We start from the raw sequence: 22,842 nt of genomic DNA on the forward strand, positions 1-22,842 counted from the left end.
AGTTTATTGTAATGAAACAGCAATTGACATTAGTACTTGCTATTTCAACTGTATTACTTATTCTTGTAGTTTATTGTAATAGAACAGCAATTGATATTAGTACTTACTATGTCAACTTTATTACTTATTCTTGTAGTTTATTGTAATGAAACAGCAATTGATATTAGTACTTACTATGTCAACTTTATTACTTATTCTTGTAGTTTATTGTAATGAAACAGCAATTGACATTAGTACTTGCTATTTCAACTGTATTAATTATTCTTGTAGTTTATTGTAATAGAACAGCAATTGATATTAGTACTTACTATGTCAACTGTATTACTTATTCTCGTAGTTTATTGTAATGAAACAGCAATTGACATTAGTACTTGCTATTTCAACTGTATTAATTATTCTTGTAGTTTATTGTAATAGAACAGCCATTGCTATTAGTACTTACTATGTCAACTTCATTACTTATTCTTGTAGTTTATTGTAATAAAACAGCAATTGACATTAGTACTTGCTATGTCAACTGTATTAATTATTCTTGTAGTTTATTGTAATGAAACAGCAATTGACATTAGTACTTACTATGTCAACTGTATTACTTATTCTTTTAGTTTATTGTAATAGAACAGCAATTGATACTAGTACTTGCGATGTCAACTGTATTACTTATTCTTGTAGTTTATTGTAATAGAACAGCATTTGATATTAGTATTTGCAATGTCAACTGTATTACTTATTCTTGTAGTTTATTGTAATAGAACAGCAATTGATATTAGTACTTGCTATGTCAACTGTATTACTTATTCTTGTAGGTTTTTGTAATAGAACAGCAATTGATATTAGTACTTACTATGTCAACTGTATTACTTATTCTCGTAGTTTATTGTAATGAAACAGCAATTGACATTAGTACTTGCTATTTCAACTGTATTAATTATTCTTGTAGCTTATTGTAATAGAACAGCAATTGATATTAGTACTTGCGATGTCAACTGTATTACTTATTCTTGTAGCTTATTGTAATAGAACAGCAATTGATATTAGTACTTGCTATTTCAACTGTATTAATTATTCTTGTAGCTTATTGTAATAGAACAGCAATTGATATTAGTACTTGCGATGTCAACTGTATTACTTATTCTTGTAGTTTATTGTAATAGAACAGCAATTGATATTAGTACTTACTATGTCAACTTTATTACTTATTCTTGTAGTTTATTGTAATAGAACAGCAATTGATATTAGTACTTACTATGTCAACTGTATTACTTATTCTTGTAGTTTATTGTAATAGAACAGCAATTGATATTAGTACTTGCTATGTCAACTGTATTACTTATTCTTGTAGCTTATTGTAATAGAACAGCAATTGACATTAGTACTTGCAATGTCAACTGTATTACTTATTCTCGTAGTTTATTGTAATGAAACAGCAATTGACATTAGTACTTGCTATTTCAACTGTATTAATTATTCTTGTAGTTTATTGTAATAGAACAGCAATTGATATTATTACTTGCAATGTCAACTGTATTACTTATTTTTGTAGTTTATTGTAATGAAACAGCAATTGACATTAGTACTTACTATTTCAACTGTATTACTTATTCTCGTAGTTTATTGTAATGAAACAGCAATTGACATTAGTACTTGCTATTTCAACTGTATTAATTATTCTTGTAGTTTATTGTAATAGAACAGCAATTGATATTAGTACTTACTATGTCAACTTTATTACTTATTCTTGTAGCTTATTGTAATAGAACAGCCATTGCTATTAGTACTTACTATGTCAACTTCATTACTTATTCTTGTAGTTTATTGTAATAGAACAGCAATTGACATTATTGCTTGCAATGTCAACTGTATTACTTATTCTTGTAGTTTATTGTAATGAAACAGCAATTGATATTAGTACTTACTATGTCAACTGTATTACTTATTCTTGTAGCTTATTGTAATGAAACAGCAATTGATATTAGTACTTGCTATTTCAACTGTATTAATTATTCTTGTAGTTTATTGTAATGAAACAGCAATTGATATTAGTACTTACTATGTCAACTGTATTACTTATTCTTGTAGTTTATTGTAATGAAACAGCAATTGATATTAGTACTTACTATTTCAACTTTATTACTTATTCTTGTAGTTTATTGTAATAGAACAGCAATTGATATTAGTACTTACTATGTCAACTGTATTACTTATTCTTGTAGTTTATTGTAATAGAACAGCAATTGATATTAGTACTTACTATGTCAACTGTATTACTTATTCTCGTAGTTTATTGTAATGGAACAGCAATTGATATTAGTACTTGCTATGTCAACTGTATTACTTATTCTTGTAGCTTATTGTAATAGAACAGCCATTGATACTAGTACTTTCTATGTCGGATGAGTTGTGATTATGCGCAGGTAGTGAGTACTGATGGCCCAGAGTTGGTCAAGTACTCTGGAGACATTGCCGCAGTGTTAGACAGAACACTTCATATGACCAATTCTACCTCTCACACATTCGCCTGCAACATTCTACATTCTTATATGCATGAAGTGATCGAGATGCAACCGAGATATGTTGCATGCAGCGAAAAGCTGGACAGTTTATCTGCAGACTACATACCTATGAGGGTATAGCTATACAATCTATGCACTATTGTGTGTGTTATTTGCTATCATTCGCTTGAGAGTTTTTGGTCAACATATTAACAGAATATCTGTATAAATTGTTTATATTTTTAGCGATGCAAAAACAATTTGAAAAGGAAATAAACGGTTCCTAGTCATCGATTTTAAATTATACAGTCAAACCTCAATGTTCAAAGTTCATCTGCTCCAACAGTTGTTTTGTGTGATAACACGGTCTTATGTTGGAGTAAATACTCTTATAAGAAAACATTGTATTTCGTTTAATTCGTTCGCGAGCCCAAAAACAAAACCAAAACTTGAAATAATTTGTCTTATTTTTAATTTTTGCCATCTTTTCGCTTTTACTATCACAACTTTTACTATCGCATTTTTACTATCGCAACTTTTACTATCGCAACTTTTACTATCACAACTTTTACTATCGCAACTTTTACTATCGCAACTTTTACTATCGCAACTTTTACTATCGCAACTTTTACTATAGCAACTTTTACTATCGCAACTTTTACTATCGCAACTTTTACTATCGCAACTTTTACTATCGCAACTTTTACTATAGCAACTTTTACTATCGCAACTTTTACTATAGCAACTTTTACTATCGCAACTTTTACTATCGCAACTTTTACTATCGCAACTTTTACTATAGCAACTTTTACTATCGCAACTTTTACTATAGCAACTTTTACTATCGCAACTTTTACTATCGCAACTTTTACTATCGCAACTTTTACTATCGCAACTTTTACTATAGCAACTTTTACTATCGCAACTTTTACTATCGCAACTTTTACTATAGCAACTTTTACTATAGCAACTTTTACTATCGCAACTTTTACTATCGCAACTTTTACTATCGCAACTTTTACTATCGCAACTTTTACTATCGCAACTTTTACTATCGCAACTTTTACTATCGCAACTTTTACTATCGCAACTTTTACTATCGCAACTTTTACTATCGCAACTTTTACTATCACAACTTTTACTATAGCAACTTTTACTATAGCAACTTTTACTATCGCAACTTTTACTATCACAACTTTTACTATCGCAACTTTTACTATCGCAACTTTTACTATCGCAACTTTTACTATCGCAACTTTTACTATCGCAACTTTTACTATCGCAACTTTTACTATCGCAACTTTTACTATCACAACTTTTACTATAGCAACTTTTACTATAGCAACTTTTACTATCGCAACTTTTACTATCACAACTTTTACTATCGCAACTTTTACTATCACAACTTTTACTATAGCAACTTTTACTATCGCAACTTTTACTATAGCAACTTTTACTATCGCAACTTTTACTATAGCAACTTTTACTATCGCAACTTTTACTATAGCAACTTTTACTATCGCAACTTTTACTATCGCAACTTTTACTATCGCAACTTTTACTATCGCAACTTTTACTATAGCAACTTTTACTATCGCAACTTTTACTATAGCAACTTTTACTATCGCAACTTTTACTATAGCAACTTTTACTATCGCAACTTTTACTATAGCAACTTTTACTATCGCAACTTTTACTATCGCAACTTTTACTATCGCAACTTTTACTATCGCAACTTTTACTATCGCAACTTTTACTATCGCAACTTTTACTATAGCAACTTTTACTATCGCAACTTTTACTATCGCAACTTTTACTATCGCAACTTTTACTATCGCAACTTTTACTATAGCAACTTTTACTATCGCAACTTTTACTATCGCAACTTTTATTATCGCAACTTTTACTATCGCAACATTTACTATCGCAACTTTTACTATCGCAACTTTTACTATCGCAACTTTTACTATCGCAACTTTTACTATCGCAACTTTTACTATCGCTACTTTTACTATCGCAACTTTTACTATCGCAACTTTTACTATCACAACTGTTTGGAGAAGTTTTGGACATCTTACATTTGAAAGTACTCAGCACGTAAAGGCAAATATTTGCTTCACTTTACAAAAATTAGTATGTAGAGGTGGGTGTAAGCCGATGTTCGACTGTCACCTCCTAAGTTAAAAGAATGTAAAATATACAAGTAATGGTGTCATAGTGCGCCATTATTTAAATACACATCCAGTTATAAATACAACATGTCAAGATTGTCCAATGCCATTGATTCAACAGTGTGTTAAATGTATTAAATAAACTCTAGTCTATGCACTGTTAACCTTTGCCTATGCGCTCATATAGAAATATAGGCATTTTTATTGAATTTATAGGACTGGGGGATGGCGTGTAACCAAGAAGACCTCTGCATTGACTGGCACATCCCAGGAGAAAAAGAGTTTGAGTGCGTCCAGACGATGGTGAGGAAGATTTTGCTTGATGAGCTCAAATACCTGGATGAGACAGAGCAGTACGAGAGGGAGGAGCTAACAAGAAGACTGCGTGTTATAACAGAGTGTATAAAAGGTGCAGGCAAATACATGCCTCCTTTAGATTCTCAAACACACACACTGTGAGTGTACTACTTATTCTTTTCTCAGCCAAGATAATGATCCTCCCTCTTTAATATATCGTTACCTTTCTTTTATTTCCTCGTTTGCTGATATAGATGCTGCTATGCGAAGGTTACACTCCGTTACCTAAAGCCTCCTTTATGACCTTGTTAGCTCATAGTCTATATATATAAATCTCAAAATTGGTCGCCGTCTGTCTGGATGTCTGTATGAAAGACCCTCTGACCATAGCTGTTGAAATCTTGGAATTAAATCTCCATTCTGCTGGATTTGAACTCACGAAGATTGTAATCCAATTGTCTATCCACAAGTCTATGAAGGCTCTTACGATTCGTAGCTCTTACAATATACTGTACACACCCTTTTCCCGATTTCACACGATAAATGACATATTAATTGAAACTCTATTAACCCTGATAAGCCCAGAGGTATAAGTATTGATTCTAAAATTATTTCATTGGTTTATATGAACTGAAAGGAAGATTTTGACCTAATTACCAAAAAAAAAATTTCATGATAGGTAATATACATTGTTTTTTATAAATGTTGCATATACGCAACATTGGGCTATAAGTGAATGAAAACAACAGCTATTTTCATTGTTAACGAGCATAATGTATTGTTAAAAGCCACAAAGTAAATGTCAACAGAACATGTATAATTACAATAATAATGATAATAAAAATAGTATTACATGATGGTTAGAAAATTATGATATGATATCAAAAGGTCTGATAATTTCCACTACTACTTTTTGTGGAAGTTTGTGAGGCAGTTTCTATCCTCCGTAAAACACAATCGAACTTCACATTTTGTACATACAGTTGTAGTATAACTGTTCTTTAGCTTGCAATGCCTACATCTACCCCTGCTCTCACATTTTCCTGGCCAGTGGCCTATGTTGTCAAATCTAACAACCTCATTGACAACTACCACCTTAAAAATTTTCTTAGCTGTTGCTGAGTCATCTAAGGATGGTCGACCTCTCTTCACTGTATTGACTTTTATCAAAGCATCAGCTACACCAGCCTACAACGTGTACCATTACAATTTACCCCAAATAAGGGTTGCATTTGTTGTTACATGTATATGCAAAATTCCGAAGTCACTATCAGCATATAGGTACATCTACAGCACATCTAAATTGTTTTATTATACAATGCGGTATAGGTGTATTATATCATATACATAAATATATGTACATTTATGTAGGATATTATCTGGTATTATAACAAGTATGAACTGATTACATTTATGTTTACCTGAAATTTCCTTCTGCTAAGCATTTCTTTCTTGGGTAGTCCTAGCAGCCGATGTTCTCTCCTATATATGTTCCAGGCATTTACCATGGCTAATGTTACAATATGCCAAAACAAATACATATACCATCTTCTTGACCTTAGCTTGAATCGATAAGCTGCGGTAAAAGAATCTAGGAGATCAACGCCGCCCATGCTTTGGTTGTAGCTTGCTACTATAGCTGGCATTGCAAAGTACTCATAGTTCTTTTTACTCTTTACCCATCTCCTGACTTGCTGTGTTGGCTCAACACCTGTGACAGAAGAAAGCAGGCTGACTGCCCTATTATCATACCATCGCACTGCAATGATGTTATGGTTTTGATCTACTCGATAATCGATGGTACCACGTCCTTTTTTCTTTAGCTCTTTTTCTTGCAGTAGCGTACATTGGCCCATTCTATTTTTTCTTACTGTCCCTGTGTATCTCATTCCTCTTTCATTTAGAGCAGTTATCAATCCCAAACTAGTAAAAAAGTTATCAGCAAATATTTTGTAATTAGAATTATATTTCAATGATTCCGTGAGTTTTAGAACAACATCAGCTCCTTGGCCTAATGCACTTCTTTGACCTGTTCCACCTTGGTAGACGTCAAAGTCATATAAAATGCCAGCTGGGTCAGCCCTTCCCCAGATTTTAAACCCCCACGGATGTGGCTTTCCTTTTATGTACTGCTGTATGGGGTTTGTCTTTCCTCTAAACTCGCACATCATTTCATCAATGCTGACGTTTTCTTCTGGTGTAAGTTTGAGGCGGTTTTCTCTAAACGATTCTAGCCAAGGTCGCACTTTCCAAAGTTTATCCTTCTGCTTGTTTTCGTCACTGACTGTAAGATTGTTGACCACATGCAGCTTGGTGAGCAAGTCACGAAATCTATTTCTGCCTATAGCGGTGCTGACAGGAGGGTAGCTGGTTTCAATCTCCCAGTATTGTCTGACTGATGACATTCTAACTAAACCCATGTGAAAATACACCATAAAAATCTTTTCAATTTCCTTGTGGTCAGTTTGAACGGAAGTTCCAGTTTTCTGAACACTATAATTGTTGGTCTGCTGTACAATATTGTCAATCATTTCTGTAGAAATGAACCGCCTAAAATATTCCAATGGGGTGTGAGTCGCTCCATCTACTGGTGGTTCAGGTTTTGGACCAGTGAAATCCAATGCAGATGGTGTGAAATTAGCCTTGAGCCACCGATATTCTCTCCTCTGCCCCCGAACTGCATTCCCATTTGTTGGTTCCTCTTCTTCTTCATCTTCTGATTCATTATCAGACTCCTTGCAAAAAAAATGTCAAATTCAGCTTCCATGTATCAGTAAAATTTTGTTCCCCGAGTATCATAGGCTATTGCAAATGTCTATAAATGTATTTACATGGGCATATGCTTATTATGGATGTATACACTATATTATACTGTAGTATATGTACATAAATTAGTATGTACGCTGTATAAGAACAGTTGCAGATATGTGGATATATGTGGAGGCCTATATAACTTATATTGTACATGTATGTACATTAGTGAATATATGAATAATTTGTTATAAAATGCATATACCTGTTGTAGTTGCAAGTTAGTTGTTTGTTGGGTAGCATCAAAATCATCATCATCATCACTTTCTAGTCCTTCATAGTCACTACTATTTCCATCTATCTCATCTAATACATTGTCCACAGTTATCCTGCAATGTTGAGCCATGATTTTATAGTATACCTACATAACAAAATAAAGAGATACATGTATTATAAATAGTTATACTAATAAGATATTATTATATAACTATATATTTCTAAAGCCAGACCATACTTTCTTATAAATGTTCAATGTGATTTTATTTATGTTATAATTATTATTCGAAACTTTATTACAAATTTCCCTTTATGAAAATGCAAATTGTAATATTATTATTATATATGAAATCTCAATGTCTGTATCATGATATACCTAATATTTTATACATGATTGAAAAATGTAGCTTCCTCATTGTTACAAAGCATCTGATATTTATCACTATGACTATATTCTTTGTTGTGCACAAGTCCCAATGTTGCACTGGCGCAACACATAGTTTGACACACACAAAAAAAGATGTTATAGACTAAATTTATGCAACATAAATAGTTTATACAGTTAAACTACCTCTGCACTTGAGTCTAATGTAAAAAAATTCTAAAGTTCTTACCTGAGAAGAAGCAAGGACAGCTAAGCTAAAGTGGCAACTTTTCCCTCTTTTTGATATAGTCACATGGGCAACTTTGAAACACCCTCCTAGGTCACATGATTGATGTAACCAACAAAAATCCTTGGAATCCTTGTAGAAAACATGCATTAGGATAAGACAAATCCAGTTTTAATGCAACAGCAATATTAACTTGGTACTAAATTGCCTACAAAGTTTGTGTTGCGTATACGCAACACAGGGCCTAACAGGGTTAACTCTATGAAATGCTATTAACTTTATGTGATGCCTTTTTGTCCTCGCCGTACTAAGGCTAATTTGTTTTCTTCAAAACAACATCAACAATAATTCCTCTCGATATTAAAATTTGATGATTTTATCTCAGTTCAGCGTCATCCGCCATGGTAAAAACGGGTTCGCAAACAAATAACTGATAAAATTTTGGTTAAAAGTTTACTAAAATGCATACTAAAACTTCATTCAAGAATGTTTTTAGTAAGCTAAATTCATATGAGTTAGATTCAGTGTCTATGTTACACCAATGATATACACCCCCCCCCTTCAAGGATAGGCAACGGCTATCATATGGGCGGGGTTTAATGATCACGCTCTATTGGGATTATGCTAGCCTGGGTTTTGGAGCTAACACAATTCTCGCTGGGCGGTCGCGTTGCCTTGTTAGGTTTTGGAAAACACTACTCGCTGTTATTGTTTCATTAACTCATTCAGTCAGTAGACCCCGCGGTTCACAATAGCAAACCTTGAATTTCTACAACGTAGGGGTAACACATAACCAAAATAATGGATCCATGGAAAATAAAACATTTCAAATTACTTACTTTTACTAATTTTGAAATTAGTAGGTGTCGTAGTATATGCGTAAAGTTGAATATAATTTACCCAAAATCACCCGAACAGCGGCCTTTTTTCCCTAGTTTTTGATTAATATTTTGCCACCCCTAATATAAAATGACAGTCTTTTGTCGTTGTCGCATTGTTTAACCTGGCCAATAAGATGAGACAGCAGGCAAAGATGTGCAGTGTAGTTTTCATACTCAAAATCTAAATATAAAACCGAGTTTGGGCTATTTTACGATTGCGACTATTAATATCATGAATGCTTATGAATGGCAACTGACTGATCATAACGGTGACAATATTGGGATACTATATTTATTTGACAGCAAAATGAATTCAACAGATCAGTAAAATAACCACTATAGTTCATAATATTTGTTAATTTACAAAGGGCTTTATTCAGCATATTTGTTTGTTCGGGTGCCGTGTTCGGGTTTATCCCAATAGAGCATGATCATTAAGCCCCGCCCATATGATAGCCGTTGCTTATCCTTGGGGGGCTGTATATCATTGGTTACACGTCTGTCTTGAAGGTAAGAATTCTGCACATAGTACACTGTAATGTTACATTTCCTTGCAGATCATAACCACAAAATGCACTAAAGATGTTGTAGGTAAATATAATTACTAAGGTTAACATATTGTTTTATTACTATTTTTAATGATGATGATTTTTACCAGGCAGTGATTGCATTAGATAATTACTATGGTTTTCTATACCACTCTATACGTCTATACGATATTTTCGCATTATGATGCCAACACTGAAACGAACTAAAATCATATAACGTAAAACCTCTAATTGAACACCATGGCGCACTATTTTTCAATCCTTCCTCTATAGCGGCGGTCAATTGGAGGCGGCGTTCAAATAGAGGCTGGCAGTCTATTTTTTAAATGGCTCGTCAGAATTTTAGGAAGATAAATTTGGCCCTTTTATGGGTGAAGTGAATATCGCTTATATTTTGTCCTCTTTTTCCGGTGGAGCGATATAAAACCTTTCTGATGCAATAAATTTTCTAACTTACCTCCAACTAGTCAAAGATCTCTTAATAAATATGCATTGAGAAATATCTCAACCAGTTGATATCTATTGCTTGCAATTGACCTGCGATGATATTATAGCCTGTGTCTTTCTTTGCAATTTGCTGGCAATTTAAATTTCGTTCTAAATTTAAAGACATATTTTTATTTTATATCTATATTTAACATTGTTGAATAAAAGCTTATTGCACTTACTGATATGTTTGCTACAGTTGCAGCCAAAACTAGCTTTGTATGTGCAATAGAAGTGGAATTATGAGCATCGATCTATTGTAAGCTGCGTTAAGATAGCCGCAAGGATGATATTAAATAACATGCTATAAATCTGCATATTTACAAGTTATACAATAATAATCTAACAAATGATACAAATATATATTCATGAGCAAGTGACATAAACTGATCATACTTATATTACATGCAAAAACAAAAACTACCGTTTTTAAAACAAAAAATTTGCATCGTTTGCTCGGATAGCTGCGCTTCTGATTGTTGCTTTCAATGGAACAAACATCTTCTAGTTGTCCAATACCTTCCACAATATCTTCTAGCCTGAACTCTTTTTCTACACCTCTGAACTAGTCGATATTAGCGTCCAAACAATTTTTTGGCACAGCAAAACTTTTACGCGCTGCATTTAGCACAAATGCGTAAAGGTTTGCTCATTAAACATAACCTTTGGCCCAAAACTTGCAAACGGTTTTTTACATGCATTTTCTTCGAAGTATTAAGACCGCGTTAAACAAGGAACTACTATTAGCTTGGGACAGTTAGTAATTGTTTCTATGGCGTTGCTTTGAAAGTTCATCTACCATGGTAAATTAAAACCGTTTGTCTATAGGTACATGTACTTTAAGTATCATGACCACGTTACACAAGAACTACTAAAAGCTTGAGACCATTACTGATTATTTCTATGGTGATGCTTTCAAAGTTTTAACGAAAACAAAGCGAAAAGCTTTGGAGTTGGACAGCGAGTGAATTTATTATTAACTAGCTGCATTACCCGCCTACAGGAACAAATTCACGCGCAGCATAAGGTTTATTGAGAGTTGTCTTTCATACTGTATAACAACTCCAAATATGCAGCTTACTGAAATTTTTGCCCTGATGTATTATTATGTAAATTGTCTAGTGAAATTGTTGCCCTGAATATGCATACACATATACATGTCAATAATGTTGGGGAAAACAATGGAAATCTGCAATGTGTTTTACAGCTAGATGCGTGTAAAATCTAGTAAATAGTCAATAAAATGTGCTTTGACATGGTATATACAAACAGTAATGAGGTTGTGTCGATAAAATTTATATGTATAACAGGACAGACAGTATGATGTCAAGGCAGATACAGCATTAGCACCTTACAATAATAAAACATAGCGCCAACATGATAGCCTTTGTATGAGATACAATCAGGAAAACAAATGCATGAAAATATATATATACTGAAAAATATGTTAGAAAATGCTGCAAGTGGTATAGCAGAACGTGAAGAACATAACAATAACACAATGTTAGTTCAACGCAACACTTGCGGATAGACGACATTTTTTGTTTTTTTCTGTCGGGCGTATGAACAGTTTTCGGCTTGTGCCTACTTTTGAGCAGGCGACGTACAGCTGGTCATGGCTAAAGCAGGGTGACAGTAAGTTGATAGCAGCTGCTCTCTTACTTTTCACCGTCGCCTATCGCAACCCTCGGAGTACTCGTGCAAGTTCTGTAGTAGTAAGTTACAGTAGGCCTACTCGTAGCTGGAAAAAAATTAGTAACTCAGCTGCTGAAGGAAATAAACATGTCCCACTATCACGAACAGCGGCAAATTCAACGTTATTAAGTAGTTGAGATGTGGCAATTTATAGACAATACACTACAACATTGAATGAGAAGTACTTACCCTTTTGAAGTAGAAATTTAGTAGGTAAAACGCAGTAGCAGTACCAGTGCAAGTTCTGTAGTAGCTGGAGTTCTGTGTACTCGTAGCTGGAAAAAAATAAAAGTAACTCGGCTGTGGAAGGAAATGAACATGTTTACTACCACAAACTGGCAAATTCAACGTTTTTAACCCTTTCACCTAAGTAGACTCATTTATGCGTTTTCTATGGTCGACCGCGTAGACGCATTTTCGCGATTTTACCAGCAATTGCTAGTAACTGAAGTTCATTATTCGTTGATAACATAACCAACGGTCTTTAGGACTTTTAAGGTAGTGACAGTGTTGTCCTAAGATTTCTCCATAAAATCAGCCTAAAGTTTAATGTTAAATCTTTGTTCAAGAATTTCCAACTTAAAACCGAACATTTTTGTGTAAGTTCATCAACGGCGTCCAAGTTAGAAAACAAATAACTATTTATGTTGATGACATTATAGCCGATTCAGATTTTTGTGATTACACAGTTAATTAAAATAGCAAGAGCAGCACTGACTCTGATGGTGGTGAAAGTAATGCTTTTGTAAGAATAAGGAACATTGTAAAGGATCGTTTTAGCTTTGTAGCTTCACATCGCTTTATCAATGCACAAAGTATAGATACAATGAATTTTTTGCATAGCAGTACTTGTTAACATGTTGGCAAAATAAAATGTATAACCAAAGAAAGCGTTCTAGAAGGAGTTTGAAATTGAAAAAATATTGTATACATATGAAGCAATATCGGCAAAATGGCTGGCAGTAGGCCAATAGCTAAATTTGTACATGAACGCAAGTGAAAGGGTTATGTATTGAAAGTGTGGCAATTCATAGACAATACAACATTGTATAAGAAGTAATTACTTTTTTGAAGTGTAAATTTAGTAGGTGAGAACTGCGTTTTTTCAGACGTTTATGTGACTTTCGCGGTACACGTTGGCAGTAAATATTAATTGCATGTAAATCACTACTCGTTAATTTATGTTATTTAATGAGTAGTACATTCGTATAGCTGTATAGACACCTTTGTATAGGCCGCAGAACTCAGGACGGTGTTTTTTAATACGGCAGCAACTTTGCTGTTTAAAAAGCGTGCTAACCGGAGATTTCGGTTAATGCGCTCTAGCGGTGAAAGAAAAACAACAGAATCGCCGCACCTCTATATAAGCCGCTTGGCTCAAATCATCAAACAAAAGTAGCGGCTAATAGTCCAAAATTACGATATTTACTACTCATATTTATTAAGTTGGCTTCGTACGACCGAATGGAAAAAGAAAGACCGCTCTACAATTTATTTACTGTCAATACTCAATTACTCATATTAATTCAGTTCGCTTCGTACGACCGAAATTTGAACGACGATAAAAGGAAAGACCGCTCTATAAGGCGGACAGACAACGATGTGATGAGACAATGATGAGACAACATGTAGATAATGTAAATGATTCATTATTAATACAATTTTAAAGGACACTTCTCTACTGATCATTTGATATTACGGGTTCATAAAGATCAAAGATGGTCAAAGTGGTAGTCAAATAGAGGTGGTGTTCAAATAGTGGATGGCGCTCTATTTTTCAACCCTTCTTTTGTAGTGGTGGTCAAATAAAAGTTGCATTCAAATAGAGGTGGCGTTCAATTAGAGGTTTTACAGTAATTGTATACCAAATAATTTTTCGTTGTAACTAAGGCAAAACAGACTATATTCAGTCATTACTCGCTAATGATTTCACATTTAAGCACTTTTACTGTTTTATTTTCTCCCTAATTTATTTCAATAAAACACTTCTTTCAAGATGTGAAATTTTGAAGTTACAGTTGTTTGAACAAGTTTGAGAAGCTTTATAGTCGTTTTTTTTCTCTTAACTCATTTGAGCTGCATAAAAAACACTTTTATCATGGTATGAAGTTTAAAAGTTAAAATTCTAAATGTTGTATATGTTAAATAAAAATAAATTTTTTGTCCAAAGGCCTTTTTATTACCTAGACAATGCCGGGCATTCAACTAGTAATATAATAAAACCTCAGTTTATATCTTAATCTGTCCAACTTTTTTAATATGACTAGACATTCACAGGTCAGTTGCTGCAGTATATTGAGTAGGTGAGTGACATCTGTTCATGGACTGTCCTCTCTACATGCTTGTACGAGTTGCTTTCACCTCGATACGCAGTGTGAAATAACGAATCGTAGTCAAAGTTATTAATATTTTTTCTGTCCGGCCATCTATATAAGGTTTTTGGAGTGTTGCAGTACCTTCGCAGTACTCTTGCAGTACTCTTGCAGTACCCTTGCAGTACTCTCACGTGGCTTCTCTATATTTCAGCACTCATTTTATTAGAGGTTTTTGTGTGTTTGTTTGTTTTGGTTTGGCTACAAGGTCCTGGTTAGTATTGTGTTTGTTGTCACAGCCACAGCCTTGCTGCAGACCTTTGCAGTGATAATAGCATTCAACTAATTTTACTACGACAAACGGTGAGCATAGATAGATAATGCTTCCATCTGCCGCTGGTAAACATAAGTATGTATAGCGATAAGGGTCTGTTTAATATCAAACTAAAAAATAACTCTCACCTAGTCAAGCAAGATTCTTCTCGCACGATTATCTTTTCACTATGTTTACCATCTCTGTTAAGCAAAGTGTGGGGGGTTACCACAGAATCACAGCTTCTGAAATGCAATTTCAGTCAAAAGCTCAACATCTTTCATGTAGTTTGTATTTTATGGCATTTCCATTTTTGTGTTACTAGCAGCTGTAGACACGGTCTATCAAAGCTAATATTTTTGTTATGTTGTTAGGGACGATGACTCGGTTGTACACAGACGGAAGTTTGTTCTAAAAGAGACTGAAAAGACCTTTCTAATCACTTTGAATGGAGAGAACGCTCGAAACAGAATTCTACGTTCTGTTCATGAACTTATGAGTACATTTTATAATTTACTATGTTTAGTTCAACTGTACACATATATACTCTCGTTTGCATCACGTAATCTGTAAGTGATGTGTGTTCACCATCATTTATCATTGGACACTAAACAGATTATCAGATTTTTAGTGTTGGCAAAGTATAGCCATTAAGTATTCGATCAAATGGGTAACTTTGTTGCTACACTCGCCCTGCTATAGATGGTCAATAGTTCCTTTTGTTGTTGGCAGTGAGGCTGTTGGGCAAGATTGCTGATTCTGCCAAACCTCTGCACTACATCTGCCATGTCTACAAACTTCTTCTCTTCTACTTCGGCGCTGACTTGAAGTCAGGAGAATCAAAGACAAACTCTTACAAGGCTGCAAAGCACGTTTTAAGAAATCCTGTAAGTGCGTGCTTGTTTCAAGGTATAGCGCTTAATGTTTATGTTTTAAAGACAGTGAATTTTCTTTTGATCTGCATTTTGATAGCAGGCGTCTAGCTGATATAGTTATACAGTCAGATCTTGAGATACAAAGTCTATATGTTTTGATATGTGTTCTGTATGCAAAGTATTCTTATGAAAATACATTAAATTTTGTTTCAATTTGTTCCAAGGCAATGGTGAGCGATGAAAGCAATAGTAATATTTTTAGTAGTAACCGATATTAAAACAGATGAAATATATGCAACTATTTAAAAAAAATCAAATGTGAAAAGCTTATATTATATGATAAAACAAAATTAATAAAACATTAATCAGTGAAAAGAAGTTTATGTTTTTATTATTACTTTGGAGACACATGAATGGAAGTGTGGGTCAGGCAATGCATAGGTTGAGCGAAGTAAATATGCATTATTACTTACATTTCCTTACCTTAACTATAGTTTAAATTACCATTAATTGCTGTTTTTATTATTTTCATTTATATTTTATCTTTAGGTTGCACTAGCTTCTTTATTTTTATTAAAACCTTCTATGTTTAAGAAGTACCAGGTGTCTGTCTTTTTATTAGAAATTACTACTGAAAATTTTATTTCACATAGAAAAGTTCACACGCATGTTGTAAGTCAAGGTACTCATGTTGTAAGTCAAGGTTTGGCTGTTGTAAGTCAAGGTACGCATGTTGTAAGTCAAGGTTTGGCTGTTGTAAGTCAAAGTATGCATGTTGTAAGTCAAGGTACGCATGTTGTAAGTCAAGGTCTGGCTGTATGCACAACAGAAACACTGTAGGTGTTGTTTACCTACCTACCTTATTGTTGGCTACAGGCTTTTACTCTCTCACCACAAGCCAAGTTTTGTTTGTTGCAAGTTTTCTGTTACCCTCAGGGTTCTCTCTCTCTTGTATGTGTCGCCATGTTTGAGTTGGTCTCATCTACCAGTAAACAGCATTTCATGTGTGTATTTATATTACATTTGTATTGTAGCTGATTCCAGATGGTGGTAAGATACACTATGTGCATGTAAAGAAGACAGCTGTCACATTATGGAGAGTGATGCATGCTCAGCTCAAGTTCCAGCCACTCACAAAATTGCATGTGGATGCTTGTCATGATTTGGTGAAGATGGCTACCAGTAACTATGATGATGTGAGTGTATTATCATTTGTGATCGGAAAACATTCTCTTATAGGCGGTATTAAACGATGTTCCATTGACACGCCCTTTCGGTGATAATTTCTACTGTGATTTAGACTGATTAGGGAACAGGAAGTTCCGTTGACACGCCCTTTCGGTGATAATTTCTACTGTGATTTAGACTGATTAGGGAACAGGAAGTTCCGTTGACACGCCCTTTCGGTGATAATTTCTACTGTGATTTAGACTGATTAGGGAACAGGAAGTTCCGTTGACACGCCCTTTCGGTGATAATTTCTACTGTGATTTAGACTGATTAGGGAACAGGAAAGTCTAAAATGGAGAGTTTGCGCAGCTGACATTCCCAGTTCTGTGAGAAATCTGTTAAAAAATTACGTTTTAGGATTTATCTCTCCTGTCATTAAGATTCCCTCCGAAGAAGCAGAAATTTGCAGCTTTTTCTTGTAATTATTTTGCAGTGGTTTAGGATGTCAGTGGTGAATTAAAAAAATTATATATACATAGTAGTCGCTGCTATAACATACCTCCTATGACGTAAATTCCACACGACGTAAATTGCCAAGTCAGTCAACTTTCTCAAATTCGAATTGAATAACGGTAATATCGTAGATAGCCTTAAAAATATCCTTCTTTTAATAGTTTTTTTCCTTGCCACACGTAGGCGATAAAACGACATGTAGGGTTATCTCTATTATATATAGTAGTATCGTAGAAGTTCGCAGTAGGAGATCGTCAGGCATTTTGGTGATTTTGCGTTCAGAAAAAATATTCTAAAATACTTGAAAGCGATTGATTGGCGGAGGTGTTAGTGTCCACTAAGGTGAATGTCATGAGTTGTAGTCTTTTCAAAAAGTATACTTCATCCTATCCTTGAACCCTGGCGATGGATAGATGGATGGACAGATGCCACACTTATAATAGCAAAAATATTTTTGTTTTGCTTTATTTTAGAATTGAAATATTGTTATTGTTTTCTTTTGAACCATAAAAATTGCTGTATAGAAGAAAAATAATGAAAGAATTGATGGGAAGTGTGCACTTCCTTAACTTATTGTAAGTTTACCTTATACATGGACTGAGTAAAAGTGATAATGAAAATAGATACAAACCTTTTAAATCAAACAAAGTTATCGATACAAACCAATAATACTAGAACTACTGTACAGTTATTAAATTAAAACATTAAGTTTAGTGTTTCCTTTTTGAAGGGCCAAAGGGGGAGTTTGGGAAGATCTTGGAATGGAGTCAGCTTACATGTATTTTACTGTTTGTATAACATAAAATCTCTATAATTCCCACAGCAGATTGTTTACGTTGTAGGAGTGTCGACTGTATATATACATATATATATACATCTTTATATATATATATATATAAAATTGTTTCCTCGCCTCGGTTAAACCATATGGGTGGTAATTTCTGCTCTAACTCGGGTCTTCTACCAGAGACCTGAGAGTTTGAGCACTCGCCTCAAGATCTTAGCTGTTCCCAATAGCGCACTTTTCTGCAACTTACTTGAGTTGATTGTTATTAGTATATGGGCCAGCCACATTTTATGCGCCGGTGTTATTGCGCCCAGTGCCCCAATGACTACTGGGATTACAGTTGTTCTTGCATCCCAGCATTTTTCAATCTCTTCTCCTAGAGGGAGATATTTCTCTACCTTTTCTTTTTCTTTGCTGGCTATATTGTAGTCATTGGGTACTGCTATATCTATTATAGTAGCCCTCTTGTTCTCCTTGTCCATCACCACTATATCTTGTTGGTTTGCTAGAACTTGCTTGTAAATCCGGATGTAGAAGGCCCAGAGGATCTTAGCGCGGTCATTTTCATTGACCTTACCAGGAGCTTCCCACCAGTGTTGTGGTTTATTAAGGCCATACTCATCATATAGACTTCTGTACACAACACCTGCGACATGATTATTCCGCTCGGTGTATGCGTTTTCTGCTAGCTGCTTGCATCCACTGATGATGTGTTGGATGGTTTCAGGGGCATCTTTGCACAGCCTGCATCTAGGATCATTTCCAGTGTGATAGATTTTTGGTTGGAGCTGCCTTTCTGGGAGCTCTTGCTCCTGAGCTGCCGTGAGTAGCGACTCTGTATTGGCTGTTAGGTTTCCTTTGTTCAGACACATATATGTTTGGTGGAGATCGCCAACCTTAGATATTTGTCGGTGTAAGCACCATAAAAAAGTTTCATGTGCCAGTCAAGTGCCTCATCATCACTGCGAAGCTCCATGGTCAAAGCAGCCGATTGAAATTCAGCTAGCAACTTATCTGAGATAGCCATGGAAGCTGCATAGGCTTTAATGTTTTGTTCCTCCTTTTTCGCTGTCTGCTGTACACTTTTGAGTCCCCTACCTCCATCTTTCCTATCGAGATACAATCTAGTAGTATCAGATCTTGGGTGGAGTGCTCCATGCATGGTCAGCAGTTTATGAGTTGCTATATCTGTTTCCTTGATGTCTTCCTCAGTCCACTCTATTGTGCCTGCTGGGTATCTTATTACTGGCAGTACGTAGGTATTTATTGCCATGACTTGATTCCTGACATTGAGCTGGCTTCATAGGACCTGCTGAGCGCGTTTCTTGTATTCGGTAATGGCTTTGTGACGTACTTCGGCGTCATGGTTGATGTTGCTTATATATATTAGCAACATATATATATATATCTTATATATATGTATTTTTATATATTATATATATATTATATATATGTATTTTTATATATTATATATGTATATGTATAGTGTATGTAGTTTATACTGTAAAGTAAATTGCTTAATGGTTGAGTCAATCAGAGCTGTGTATAAATTTTATTAAAAACTACAGATTAAATTCCTTACTGTTGGTAATTTCATGCAATTGCATTGCGATCCTCAGGTAAAATAATAAGTGCCTTGAATATATATATAGGCCTATATATGTATATATATATATATATATATATATATATATATATATATATATATATACTAGCTGCATTACCCACCTACAAGAAAAGATTCACGTGCAGCATAAGGTTTATTGAGAGTTGTCTTTCATACTGTATAACAACTCCAAATATTCAGTCTACTGAAATTGTTGCCCTGATGTAATATTATGTAAATTGTCTACTGAAATTGTTGCCCTGAATATGCATACACATATACATGTCAATAATGTTGGGGAGAACAATAGAAATCTGCAATGTGTTTTACAGCTAGATGCGTGTAAAATTTAGTGAATATTCTAGATACATGTGTATAGATCCATGCATCTGTTCATACCCGTCTATATTTGCAGTTGACGATCGCGCACTTCTGCCGCCGAGCCTCCGCCTTGGCTGACCAGTCTTTACCCACCGAGCAGTTGACAATTGCTCTCTTGCACTCGCCTCGCAATCAATTGCTTTGCACTCGCAATCAATCGGCCCGCAATCAATCGGCCCGCCTCGCAATCAATCGCCTTGCACTCGCCTCGCAATCAATCCCTTTGCAATCAATCGCCTCGCAATAAATCGCCTCGCAATTAATCGCCTTGCATTTAATCGCCTCGCAATCAATCGCCTTGCACTCGCCTTGCAATCAATTACCGCGCACTCGCCTTGCAATCAATCGCCTCGCACTCGCAACCACTCGCCTTGCAACCAATCACCTCGCAACCAATCGCCTCGCAACCAATCGCCTCGCACTCGCAATCAGTCACCTCGCAATCAATTGCTCAGCACTCAATCGCTTCGCAAACAATCGCCTTGCACTGGCCAACTCATTCATCCGGAAAGCCACGCCTAGATACTCTCGCTGCACTCGGGGCGAAAAAGATTTCCCACGCATCCCCGAGTGACGCCATGGCCCCAAACCGCTATCTGCATTACCCGTCCACGGGAACAGATTCATGTACAGCAAGAGGTTTATTGAGAGTTGTCTTTCATACTGTAAAACAACTCCAAATATGCAGTTTACTGAAATATTTTGCCCTGATCACACTATGCATACACATATGCAGTCATACATGTCAATAATGTTGGGGAGAACAATGGAAATCTGCAATACATTTTACAGCAAGTCTACAATGCATCAGTCTCAAACCAATCAAATTGGAGTTGCCCTATTTGTATACAGAGAAATGATAATGAAATTGACTTTGCTATGCAAACTGAAGTTCTTCAAACTGGCAGTATTGAAAAGTTTTGCATCTTTTAAAATGTTATACAAAATATTTTGCTATCGCCAGCATTTATTGAATAGAGACTTCTACACGCTTGAAACACTAATCATGGCTCACCAGTTTTTCGTCTATAGCCTGTGCTTTGACATGGTATATACAAACAGTAATGAGGTTGTGTCGATAAAATTTATATGTATAGCAGGACAGACAGTATGATGTCAAGGCAGATGCAGCATTAGCACCTTACAATAATAAAACATAACGCCAACATGATAGCCTTTGTATGAGATACAATAAGGAAAAGGAATACATGAAAATATATATATACTGAAAAATATGTTAGAAAATACTGCATGTGGTATAGCAGAACATGAAGAACATAGCATGACATAACAATAACACAATGTTAGTTCAACGCAACACTTGCGGATAGACAAGATTTTTTGTTTTTTTCTGTCGGGCGTATGAACAGTTTTCGGCTTGTGCCTACTTTTGAGCAGGCGACGTACAGCTGGTCATGGCTAAAGCAGGGTGACAGTAAGTCGATACCAGCTGCTCTCTTTCTTTTCACCATCGCCTATCGCAACTCTCGGAGTACTCGTGCAAGTTCTGTAGTTGTAAGTTACGGTAGGCCTACTCGTAGCCTAAAAAAAATTAGTAACTCAACTGTTGAAGGAGATGAACTTGTCCCACTATCACGAACAGTGGCAATTCCAACGTTATTGAGTAGTTGAGGTGTGGCAATTCATAGACAATGCACTACAACATTGAATGAGAAGTACTTACCTTTTTGAAGTAGAAATTTAGTAGGTAAAACGCACTAGCAGTACCTGTGCAAGTTTTGTAGTAGCTGTATTTCTGTAGTACTCATAGCTGGAAAAAAGTAAAAGTAACTTGGCTGCGGAAGGAAATGAACATGGTTACTATCACAAACAGTGGCAAATCCAACGTTTTTAACCCTTTCACTGAAGTAGACTCATTTATGCATTTTCTACGATCAACCACGTAGACGCATTTTGCGACTTTACCAGCAATTGCTAGTAACTGAATTTTATTATTCATTGATAACATAACCGACGATCTTTAGTACTTTTATGGTAGTGACAGTGTTGTCCTAAGATTTTTCTATAAAATTAGCTAAAGTTCAATTTTAAATCTTTGTTTGGGAATTTCCAACTTGAAAACGAACATTTTTGTGTAAGTTCTTTAAATGCCTCCAAGTTAGAAAACAAATAACTACTCATGTTGATTACATTATAGCCGATTCAAATTTTTGTGATTAAAAAATAATTAAAATAGCAATAGCAGCACTTACTCTGACGGTGGTGAAAGTAATGGTTTTGTAAGAATAAGGAACATTGTACAGGATCGTTTTAGCTTCCTAACTTCACATCGCTTTATCAATGCACAAAGTATAGGTACAATGGATTTTTTGCATAACAGTGCTTGTTAACATGTTGACAGAATGAAATATATAACCAAAACTAACGTTCTAAATGGAGTTTGAAATTTAAAAAATATTGTATACATATGAAGCAATAACGGCAAAATGGCTAGCAGTAGGCCGATAGCTAAATTTGTACATGGACGCAAGTGAAAGGGTTATGTAGTAGAGGTGTGGCAATTCATAAACAATACAACATGGAATGAGAAGTACTCACCTTTTTTATGTATAAATTTAGTAGGCGAGAACAGCATTTTTTCCAGTGGCCCCAAGAAACAATCGTTCACATGACCTTCTCGGTACACGTTGGCAGTAAATATTAATTACATGTAAAT

General features: G+C 35.0%; 2 protein-coding genes across 3 annotated transcripts in view; one reads left to right on the forward strand and one right to left on the reverse strand.

Moving 5' to 3' along the window:
* Positions 1 to 22,842, forward strand: part of LOC137399284 (proteasome activator complex subunit 4-like) — a 102,163-nt gene that overhangs the window by 37,543 nt on the left and 41,778 nt on the right. For both annotated transcript variants that reach the window (XM_068085320.1, XM_068085321.1), the window contains 5 exons: positions 2,415 to 2,627; positions 4,880 to 5,118; positions 15,208 to 15,332; positions 15,566 to 15,720; positions 16,743 to 16,904. In XM_068085320.1, coding sequence (XP_067941421.1) covers positions 2,415 to 2,627; positions 4,880 to 5,118; positions 15,208 to 15,332; positions 15,566 to 15,720; positions 16,743 to 16,904 — 894 coding nt within the window. The remainder of the gene's footprint in view (positions 1 to 2,414; positions 2,628 to 4,879; positions 5,119 to 15,207; positions 15,333 to 15,565; positions 15,721 to 16,742; positions 16,905 to 22,842) is intronic.
* LOC137399617 (E3 ubiquitin-protein ligase HECW1-like) lies at positions 2,816 to 4,773 on the reverse strand. The gene is made up of 4 exons (XM_068085798.1): positions 4,748 to 4,773; positions 4,145 to 4,203; positions 3,095 to 3,163; positions 2,816 to 2,826 (listed from the first exon to the last, which is right to left on the reverse strand). Exons 1-4 carry the CDS (start codon positions 4,771 to 4,773, stop codon positions 2,816 to 2,818), a joined length of 165 nt encoding a protein of 54 aa, XP_067941899.1.

The sequence above is a fragment of the Watersipora subatra genome, chromosome 7 (assembly GCF_963576615.1).
Source record: "Watersipora subatra chromosome 7, tzWatSuba1.1, whole genome shotgun sequence".
NCBI lineage: Eukaryota > Metazoa > Bryozoa > Gymnolaemata > Cheilostomatida > Watersiporidae > Watersipora > Watersipora subatra.

What these genes read in the sequence shown, in the direction of transcription:
- LOC137399617 (XM_068085798.1), bottom strand. Translation starts at nt 4,773, where the DNA reads ATGGCATTGGACAATCTTGACATGTT. An exon ending in TTGGACAATCTTGACATGTT is followed by an intron (nt 4,204 to 4,747) that starts GTATTTATAACT and finishes AAGTTGCGATAG; the next exon opens with TAAAAGTTGCGATAGTAAAA. An exon ending in CTATAGTAAAAGTTGCGATA is followed by an intron (nt 3,164 to 4,144) that starts GTAAAAGTTGCT and finishes GCGATAGTAAAA; the next exon opens with GTTGCGATAGTAAAAGTTGC.